Source organism: Maylandia zebra, linkage group LG17 (genome assembly GCF_041146795.1).
Source record: "Maylandia zebra isolate NMK-2024a linkage group LG17, Mzebra_GT3a, whole genome shotgun sequence".
Lineage (NCBI taxonomy): Eukaryota > Metazoa > Chordata > Actinopteri > Cichliformes > Cichlidae > Maylandia > Maylandia zebra.
Genome location: NC_135183.1, coordinates 10,705,112 through 10,715,491, shown reverse-complemented (window position 1 = coordinate 10,715,491; position 10,380 = coordinate 10,705,112). Strand labels below are relative to the sequence as shown.

Genomic DNA, 10,380 nt, shown 5'->3' with positions numbered 1-10,380 from the left:
TATTTTCTGTATCCAAAGCTTTATTCAGCTTCTGCCAGACGTGGCACATGCGCTAGCTTACAGCTGAACTCCAGCTTTCAAATTTAAATTTAATTTCACACAACTGACAGATATTTGCCTTATTTGGACATGTCATGGACCAAAGATTCTTTTGAAATCTCTCCACACACTCGTAAACCTGGCAGTATACGGTTGCCCTTGGTATACGGTTTCTGAAGAGTAGTTGTTACAGTAGCGTTTGTGCAGTTACACTGAATCAGAGGCCAAGCGAATGGTCACGCAAACCGCATTGAACCTCTGATGATTACATTTACAGCACTTAGACTAGAGTGGTTCTTCATGAATGTTCACGGGCATAACAAAGGATACTTTCAACAGATCTGTAAAATAGCTAATGTAAAGAAGTATAATGTGGAGAGGTCATTGTACATGCTCAGACAGACAAAGCACATAGCATTACAGCACTGCATTGGTAACTTACCACAACCAGTTGAATTTGCCCTAAAATTCTCTAATTAATACCTGATGCACAGAAAGATATTTTAAAATATTATGAATACACATTTCTTTGCTGGTACAGGCTACAGTTTTCAGACTATGCAGTCTCACAGCAGTCTGTGAAATGCTAACAAAATTTATTGGTGTGACTGAACATGCACTAGGCAAGACAAGCTGTATGTTGTTTGAAAGAGTCATAGCGTGCCTTAACAGGTAGGACATAGTGACATAAATTACGTTTTACCTCTGTTAGTTTAGGTTTATGCAGACTACACAATATTTTTGACTGTTATGATGGTCAGTCACTGTGTCATATTAGGCAATCATATTCAATGGTGCTTAACGTCTTTGACAGCAAGTATATAGCCATCGGGAAAGAGAGGAAGCTTTCATAAAGAGAAAAGCTCTCATCCAACACCAGGGGGATCGGAGCCATATTGTGTAATCTGAATTTGAAATTAGGCATAAAAACTACTTTGTTAGCTTTAGAAAGTTGTACTATTTGGCTGAAGTACTACATTTACCACGTTTGAGAGTTCTATTTTCATTTCACTATTACCTGGATGGGGGAATCCTGTTTGAAGAAAAAAATAAATACAACAGGTATTTAAGGCACAAAACAGTTCAAACACATTCATTTTCAAGTCAACTGGGCAACTGTTGTTTGTGTACACAATCAAACAGGTCATAGATCACTAACAGACTGGACTTTTTCAAAAGATGTCATACAGACACGTGTTGAGTGGCAGAGACAGCAGCAGTCTGTAATACTATACCATCAACTTGTAATTAGTTAATAAACAGTTCATAGAGAACCTCAAGAGACCAGTCATTCACCTGTGGTCATTGCTCAGCAACACCAAAAAGGGCAGATGCTGCAGCAAATCTGATGTTCTGGAGGATGAACTTTTATCAGAATCAGAATCAGAATCGGAATACTTTATTGATCCCTGGGGGAAATTATTTTTTGTTACAGTGCTCCATTTTAAACCAACATTAAGACAAGACAGACAATACGCTAACTAAGAATAGTACAATATATACATATATATACATACATACATACATAAGTCACTTATAAATAAATATTTGGAAAAGAAACATGTGTAGTTGTAGCAGCAAACAGTGTGTTAAGTGGATGCGTTGTACAGGGAGATGGCCACAGGCAGGAATGATTTCCTGTGTCGTTCAGTGGTGCTTTTCGGTAATCTCAGTCTCTCACTGAACGAGCTCCTGTGACTGACCAACATGTCATGGAGTGGGTGGGAGGTGTTATCCAACATTGTCTTTATCTTGGACAGCATCCGCCTCTCCGACACCACCTTGAGGGAGTCCAGCTCCATCCCCACAACATTGCTGGCCTTACGGATCAGTTTATTAAGTCTGTTGTACGGTGTACATTTTAGGACATCGTCAGGTATCAGACAAAAAATTGTCAGTTGTCAGTTGTCAAAAAAAAAAAAGTCAGGTATCAGAAAAAAAATTGTCAGGTGTCAGTTGTCAAAAAAAAATTGTCAGGTATCAGACAAAAAATTGTCAGGTGTCAGTTGTCAAAAAAAAAATTGTCAGGTATCAGAAAAAAAATTGTCAGGTGTCAGAAAAAAAATTGTCAGGTGTCAGAAAAAAAAATTGTCAGGTGTCAGAAAAAAAAATTGTCAGGTGTCAGAAAAAAAATTGTCAGGTGTCAGTTGTCAAAAAAAAAAAAAAGTCAGGTATCAGAAAAAAAATTGTCAGGTGTCAGTTGTCAAAAAAAAAAGTCAGGTATCAGAAAAAAAATTGTCAGGTGTCAGACAAAAAAGTTGTCAGGTGTCAGAAAAAAAATTGTCAGGTGTCAGACAAAAAAGTTGTCAGGTGTCAGAAAAAAAATTGTCAGGTATCAGAACACAAGGTACCAGAGAGAAAATCTTCCTGCAGGTGGCGCTGTTGTCATGTCCCACCCGAATTGATTTCCAAATATGTCATCTACGTGTGACCGTGGGAGAGCGTAAGGTCATTGACCTCACCGGAGTTTTACCGTGGTTCAGGCTCCTAACGACACAAGGTAAGTTTAACTTTTTCTCCCTTTTGTTCATATTTTTGCCACAGTTGTGTTATATTAAGTTGCAGTTATGTTGTGAAAGTTACATATCAGAGCAGTTTTGTACGAAACCAAATCAGTACTATTTTTGTCTGGCTAATTCATTCTAGCTAGCGACAGTGGTGAAACGTGATTCAAATTTAAACTGTTCAGTAATTGTTTTGTATACATTTCAGCAAATGGACAAGCTGAAAGCTCACGAGCAGCCTGCATCCTTTCTGTCGCTCTTTTTCTTTATTTCTCTTTTCTATATTGCTACTGTCGGGATATTTTTTGATCCCGATATGTTTTTTTCTGTTGTTGTTTTTAGACTTTGCTGCAATATGTCATCTGACGATGATGAAAGGAGTATCCGACTCTGGCTGGTTCCCATGACTGTACCAAAAATACTTTTTTTTTTTTTATTAAAAAAAGAGCATTAAAAATAAATGACTAAAATACAACTTATTTATTAACTACTGTTCACCTCTTTCATATCAAAGAAGTGTATTTTTTGCTACACATGTTTTATTTGTGGGCACTGAATAGACGATGCTTTTAGTGTAATTGCCACATAAAAAGATTTAGTACTTTACTGGTTAATTACTTATGTTCAGTGTAAGAGGTGGGTGATCAATTAGACTGTTGTTGTTACACTTAACCTTTCAAGATATGATGATAATAACATTGTTCAACAAAGGCTTAAAACAAAAGGAAATCAGCTGTGCACTGAATTCATATGGGCATAAAATAAGGTAAGTCTGCATTTCAACAGTTTCCGTGACAACTCTCTAAAATGACAAAACATGCAGTTTGCATTTAATATAATGTAAGTCTGTGTTGTCTTTTAACAGTGAGAGGCATCTGAGACGAGTTTTAAAACTTCTAGGGTTGAAGCGAAGATGCCCCCCAACGACCTTTTACTGAAATCCACAAAGCTGTGGAGGTAAGCGTTAAAACATCAGTGCAAAAAATATATATTTTCCTGAAGTCTGTGTCATGAGCTATTGTAGAAACAATAAATGTTATTTTCTGTAGTGATTTTAAAAAAAAAACCATTCAATTGTCTGTTTGTTTGTTTTTTAGAGTGAGATGAAACAGTGGTCTCCTGAACAAGGAATCAGGGCAATGGTAAAGCGGGTAAGGGATGTCAGAGGAGTGCGGCCTTGTTACAGGTTGGTTAAATAGTGTGTATATGATCAAGTGTTCTCTTGTTTTACTGTTGAGCTCAGAGTAAAATCTATTGTTACTGTAGAGACGATGTTGCTAATATAATGAGGTATATGGATGCAAGTGGTCTTCAGAGGAGATCTCCTGGAAAGAAGAAAATTCCCCGTCGGAATTACATCAGCCGTGGTCCAAATGACACACGGCACATTGATGGTATTTATTTTATCTTTTCAATTAACCTTCCAAACATGTTTTTATGGTACTTCTGTTGAAACAAATTGTAATTATTATTTGTTGTTTCATATAGGCAATGATAAACTGAAGTTCTTTGGAATGTGGATACATTTGGGGATTGATGGGTAGGTTTGAATATGGCATTCGCTACTTAATTTATTATATTCAGTGATAGTACAAAGTTGCTTCAAGATAAGGATGTGCGGTAAACTGAGGTGTTATCTCTCCTGAGTAGTCTAGGGCAGGGATGGGCAAGTCCAGGCCTCGAGTGTCCTGCAGGTTTTAGATGTGTCCTTGATCCACAGCTGATTCAAATGGCTAAATTACCCTCACAACATGTTTTGTAGTTCTCCAGAGGCCTGGTAATGAACTAATCATTTTATTCAAGTGTGTTTACCCAGGGTGATATCTAAAACATGCAGGACACTGGCCCTCGAGGTCTGGATTTGGCCAAGCCTGGTCTAAGGGACCAAGATAAAGTATGAATAGTGAAGGAGGATTCAAGATGGCGGTTTTTAAAAGGCTTATTTCCTGCTAGTCTTAAAGTTCCATTTCAGACTGGCAGTTAATTTCAGGGAGGGCCAAGACCAACACAACAAACAAAACATCCCTGATATAAAGTAAACAGAATTTAACTCCAAAGAAAATAAAATGTACAATTTACGATAACCTACCTAACCAACACATAAACAGGAGAATACAAGGGATTACAAAACAAAAGGCAGCTCTCCCCTTGCGTCAGTCTGAACACAGTCAAGAGTCACATTCAATTCCAAAGGCATGTAAGCCTACACAACTATGGCAGTCAAAATGGCCGGAGGAACCAGAAACAACGCCTAGACATAATACAATGGAAAACCAGCATACTCTTGGGGAATGTAACAAAAACCAAACATAGTGCCAAAACATGATTAAATCATATGTACAAGTGGCCACTTTTCTGTTTCTTTCTTTTCAGATTTTCCAGGAAGGTTCTATGGCTAAAGGTGGGCACATCCAACCGCAAGCAAAACTTTGTGGCCAGATACTTGTTTGAGGCTGTTCAAGAACAGGGTGGTATGCAATATACTAAAAAATGGGGGGTTAAAAAAGATTACATTTTGTTAATAAATTTATTTTTTCATCATTCACTAATTATCTTCAGTTTGTGTCTTTAGGCTGTCCTCAAATGATTCGGGGGGACAGAGGAAAGGAGAACCTTGTTGTGGGTCAAATGCAGATGGCATTTCACATGCGAGATCTTGGGAATCAGGCATGGAGGTGCTTCAGAATGGGGACATCAGTGCACAACCAGGTATGTCTTTAAGCTGGTAAATGACTATTTCTAAAGTAACAACCTGACAACAAAACTGATAATGTCATGTTTCTGTTGTTTAGAGAGCTGAATGTTTCAACAGTATTTTAAAGCGGACATGGATTAAGAAATGGCTGACAACATTTGAGGTAAAGCAAATCTTTCACCTGTAAAACCTATTAACAAAGAGTAGCCATCCAAATTTCGTTAAACATACGATGGATTAGTTTATCTGAAAACACAAGGCCAGAATCTGTGTTTATGTACATCTGTACCTTTTCACTAATGAAATTCTCACCTTCACAACTTATGTCTTTTTCAAAAAAACATGCGTAGGCCATGATGGAGTCTGGGATCCTTGAACTGGACAATCCTGTGCACATGTAAGTCAATATTTTTAGACATGAAAAATAATCAAGCAGCAGTATGAAAGTATGTGGTCTAGGAATGCCTTTGTTTTTTGAGTACTGATTAAAATTTAGCTTTTACTTATTCTACCTCAAAGAAGCAGATGAACATATTAATTTTTTAATTCTCCTTTTTCATAGCAACTGCTTGCAGTACTCACACTTGCCACTGCTTCAAAGAGACTTAAAAATGGAGCAAACAGTTTGGAACACCCATGACATCCGCAAGCAACGCAATGCACCTGGTCCATTTGGGAAACCCGACCTTCTGTTTACCTCACCACCTCCTGGTATGTCATTTGAAAGCCTGTGGGGTTTTATTTTTTTGTTTGTTTTTTAACTTTCATTAGTTTACTTTTACTTTGATATAGCACTCTTCACAGGATAAAAACCACAAAGTGGCTTCACAATAATATAAAACAGATAAACATAAAACAGCACAATCGAACATACAGAATAAATGCAATCAAGGAAACGTAATGATGGAGGCAGAGCATTCCATGACCTGGGAGCCACCGCTTTGGAAGATCTCTTGCCTCTGGTCTTCTGGTGGGACTACTAACAGCCATTGATTAGATGATCACAGGCTGGGAGAGGGAGCGTGGGGTTCTATAAGATCAGAAATTAAGGCAGGAGCTTCACGATTCGGAGCATTGAAAGTCATTACTAAAATTTTAAAATGAATTTTCTAAAATATACTGGAAGCCAGTGTAATGAGCGTAAAACTGTTATAATGTGCTTTCTCTTTTGTGTCTTCCGAAGAAGCCTACTTGTAGTACAATAAGAGATTTCTGAATTTCTACTGTCAATACTAAAATGGCTTCATATTGACACCTTTAACTAAAAATTTATCTAAATGTTTGAGTGATATTTCCATCTTTAAGTTTCTGTAATAACATCTGTAAACACTGACTGCTTCTTATACAGGTTCTAGAACAGCTTTGTCATTATTCATTTATTTTTAACATTCAAAGTGAACATCTTTTCAATATTGTCTTTCATTCGCAGGATATGGCAATGTGCTGCACATTGTTGACCCAGACCTTTTAGACTATGCCAAGCAATTAATCTGTGAGAGGGAAGAGCCTTCACTGGTAGCAAACCAGGAATTCAGAGACATGTGCCAGAACATTTTAGAAAACAGCCAGTTGCCTTGCTGCATACCTCATGCTAGTCCAAGAGCTCACAACTGCCATGAACAGAAATGCAGTTCCTACACTTTCTACGTTTGCCGAGGCAAATGACATATACATCTTTCTGAAGAGAGAGAGGATGGAAGGTGCACCAGTAAACATTTCCAATGACCAATAAAATCATACAACAGTGTTTGTTAACATTTATTTATCCTTGTTTAAAATCAACAGGTAATTTGAAAACTGTCTGACCAACAAAATGTACAATAAAATGTTGAAATACAATTGACAAGGTGCCATCTTTCATAATGATTCAGTGTTTCATTTACCACAACTTTTGTTAACAATAATGTAGAACATAATTCACATTGAAAGACTTTTGAACTGCAGACTGTAGCAACATTACCACTTGTAGCCATATCGGCTCGTAAGATCAAGGCCTGACTTGAGAAACTTAACAACATCAGATGCGGAAGGCCTTGAGTCTGGGTCATAGCTCACCAAACCACCAAGAAAACTGTTTTTGTCACTGAGATGTGATAGGGCATGTGGTGGGGTTTTGGTGGCCATTAGTGCAGCCAGTTCTCTTTGTTTTTTAACCATCCACGGAGCGGAACCCGTCAGGATCTCCAGATATGTGGCTCCGAGGGACCACATGTCTGTCTGGAACGAGGCCTCTTCAAACATCAGTATGCATTCAGGGGCCATGTAAAGATATGTGCCACCAGCTGGACCAGTAGCCTGGGCAGTGAACTTACTCCCTTGACGAAGCATCACAGTGTCTCTTATGTTTGCCATGCCCCAGTCTGTCAGGACTGCCTTCTTAGAAGGGTGGTGAACCTATAAGGTATACATATGAGAACTTACCAGGTTGTCTAAAATTTCACAAATGTTATCAAAAATGTCATTCCAAAGACCACAGCTCATAATTGGGGGAAAAAAAAACCCTCAAAGCTTTTAGCACCCAGATCACCCAATCACTGCAGATTTATTCTGAGATTGTTTATTATACCCAACATTAAAATTAACAGATTGGTTAATGATCCAACCCGGTTTTATAGTCCTGTGCATTTTTTAATCCCCATTCCACTTAAGCAAGTGGTACAGACTAATAAAATAATAGAAACTTTCAGTTTGTAAAGCCTAAACTTACAACATGTTTGGGAATTTTGTAGGTGTGCAAGAACCAACATATTAAAGAAAAATTGGACTATTAAAGAAACAATGTAAGGCTTCTTACTTTAAAAAAAAAATCCTTTATATGAATATGCCAGAAAAGTTTCTCATTGTTCAAATGTAGTGTTTAATAGACTGAAGAGAATAAAGTTAAATAAATAATATACTATTTTTATTTTGATCTTCAAAAACAAAGTGGAGAAAAAGAAAAATACAATATGGCTTACCATGACATTTGCTGGCTTTATATCCTGGTGAATGATTCTCTGTGCATGGATGTACTCTACTGCCATGGATAAGTCCAGTGATATGAAACCGGCATCATCCCCTTCAAGCTATCAAGACAATATATAATATTAATAAAACAATGCATAGCCAGGTGTGACAATCTAACATGTCTACCACTGGAAATGTATTACTTCAAATAGGATTAGTATTCAAATGCAACTGCTCGTAAGCTTTCAGCTTGTCCATTTGCTGAAATGTATACAAAACAATTACTGAACAGTTTAAATTTGAATCACGTTTCACCACTGTCGCTAGCTAGAATGAATTAGCCAGACAAAAATAGTACTGATTTGGTTTCGTACAAAACTGCTCTGATATGTAACTTTCACAACATAACTGCAACTTAATATAACACAACTGTGGCAAAAATATGAACAAAAGGGAGAAAAAGTTAAACTTACCTTGTGTCGTTAGGAGCCTGAACCACGGTAAAACTCCGGTGAGGTCAATGACCTTACGCTCTCCCACGGTCACACGTTGATGACGTATTTGGAAATCAATTCGGGTGGGACATGACAACAGCGCCACCTGCAGGAAGATTTTCTCTCTGGTACCTTGTGTTCTGACACCTGACAACTTTTTTTCTGACACCTGACAATTTTTTTTCTGACACCTGACAACTTTTTTTCTGACACCTGACAATTTTTTTTCTGACACCTGACAACTTTTTTTCTGACACCTGACAATTTTTTTTTTGACAACTGACACCTGACAATTTTTTGTCTGACACCTGACAATTTTTTGTCTGATACCTGACTTTTTTTTTTTTGACAACTGACACCTGACAATTTTTTTTCTGACACCTGACAATTTTTTTTCTGACACCTGACAATTTTTTTTTTGACAACTGACACCTGACAATTTTTTTTCTGACACCTGACAATTTTTTTTCTGATACCTGACAATTTTTTTTTTGACAACTGACACCTGACAATTTTTTGTCTGATACCTGACGATGTCCTAAAATGTACACCGTACTGTTGGCATCTGCGACCCTCAGCCTGCTCCCCCAGCATGCAACAGCATAGAGGATCGCACTGGCCACCACAGACTCATAGAAAATCCTCAGCATTTTCTGGCAGATGTTGAAGGACCTCAGTCGCCTCAAAAAATAGAGACGACTCTGGCCCTTCCTGTAAAGTGCTGTGGTGTTTTTAGCCCAGTCCAGTTTATTGTCAATGTGTACTCCAAGGTATTTATAGTCCTCCACAATGTCAACACTGACCCCCTGGATTGAAACAGGGGTCAAGTGTTTCCTGGTCTTCCTGAAGTCCACGATCAGTTCCTTGGTCTTTGCCACGTTGAGCTGCAGATGATTCTGCTCACACCACGTGACAAAGGAGTCGACCACAGCCCGGTACTCTGTCTCATCATCCCTGCTGATGCATCCAACCACCGCAGAGTCATCAGAAAACTTCTGAAGATGGCAGGTCTCTGTGCAGTGGCTGAAGTCTGTGGTGTAGAGGGTGAAGAGGAAGGGGGAGAGGACAGTCCCCTGTGGTGCCCCTGTGTTGCTAATCACCTTGTCAGACACACACTGTGGGAGACGTACATATTGTGGTCTTCCTGTCAGGTAATCAACAATCCAGGACACCAGAGAAGCATCCACCTGCATCGCTGCTAACTTATCACCCAGGAGGGTCGGCCTGATGGTGTTGAAAGCACTGGAAAAGTCAAAAAACATGACCCTCACAGTGCTCGCCGGCTGGTCCAGATGGGTGTAGACACGATTGAGCAGGTAGATGATGGCGTCCTCTGTTCCGAGACGAGGCTGATAAGCGAACTGAAGGGGATCCAGATGTGGTCTTACTATGGGTCGCAGCTGGTCCAGGATGAGCCTTTCCAGGGTCTTCATGATGTGGGAGGTCAGTGCCACGGGCCTGTAATCCTGGGGGCCACTGGGACGAGGCGTCTTTGGTACAGGGACGAGGCATGATGTCTTCCACATCACCGGGACCCTCTGCAGACTCAGACTCAGCATAAACAGTTTATGAAAGACTCCACACAGCTGGGGGGCACAGGTCTTGAGGACAAGGGGACTCACTCCGTCTGGTCCAGCAGACTTGCCTGAGTGAAGTCTCCTAATTTGCATCTCAACCTGGTATTGAGTGAAGGTGATGGGTG

The 10,380-nt window shown here is 39.1% G+C and overlaps 1 protein-coding gene and 1 long non-coding RNA gene across 3 annotated transcripts; one reads left to right on the top strand and one right to left on the bottom strand.

The window, feature by feature from the left end:
* Window positions 1–2,325: 2,325 nt before the first annotated feature.
* Window positions 2,326–7,077, top strand: LOC143413254 (uncharacterized). 2 transcript variants are annotated; one of them, XM_076876021.1, is made up of 13 exons: window positions 2,326–2,539; window positions 2,886–2,923; window positions 3,225–3,309; window positions 3,409–3,500; window positions 3,641–3,729; window positions 3,810–3,937; window positions 4,032–4,083; window positions 4,917–5,014; window positions 5,116–5,252; window positions 5,336–5,401; window positions 5,589–5,635; window positions 5,801–5,949; window positions 6,668–7,077. In XM_076876021.1, the coding sequence occupies exons 5-13, from the start codon at window positions 3,647–3,649 to the stop codon at window positions 6,901–6,903; spliced, it is 996 nt and encodes a 331-aa protein (XP_076732136.1). In that variant the 5' UTR covers window positions 2,326–2,539; window positions 2,886–2,923; window positions 3,225–3,309; window positions 3,409–3,500; window positions 3,641–3,646; the 3' UTR covers window positions 6,904–7,077. The 2 variants fall into 2 exon arrangements, with proteins under 2 accessions (XP_076732136.1, XP_076732137.1); XM_076876022.1 differs by lacking the exons at window positions 2,326–2,539; window positions 2,886–2,923 and having other exon boundaries at window positions 2,969–3,309.
* Window positions 6,984–8,844, bottom strand: LOC112435032 (uncharacterized). The gene is made up of 3 exons (XR_013093887.1): window positions 8,658–8,844; window positions 8,196–8,303; window positions 6,984–7,632 (listed from the first exon to the last, which is right to left on the bottom strand). It is a non-coding gene; the product is annotated as an uncharacterized LOC112435032 (long non-coding RNA).
* Window positions 8,845–10,380: the final 1,536 nt, after the last annotated feature.

What these genes read in the sequence shown, in the direction of transcription:
- LOC143413254 (XM_076876021.1), top strand. Translation starts at nt 3,647, where the DNA reads ATGAAACAGTGGTCTCCTGAACAAGGAATCAGGGCAATGGTAAAGCGG. An exon ending in GGAGTGCGGCCTTGTTACAG is followed by an intron (nt 3,730 to 3,809) that starts GTTGGTTAAATA and finishes TTGTTACTGTAG; the next exon opens with AGACGATGTTGCTAATATAA. An exon ending in GTTTACCTCACCACCTCCTG is followed by an intron (nt 5,950 to 6,667) that starts GTATGTCATTTG and finishes TTTCATTCGCAG; the next exon opens with GATATGGCAATGTGCTGCAC.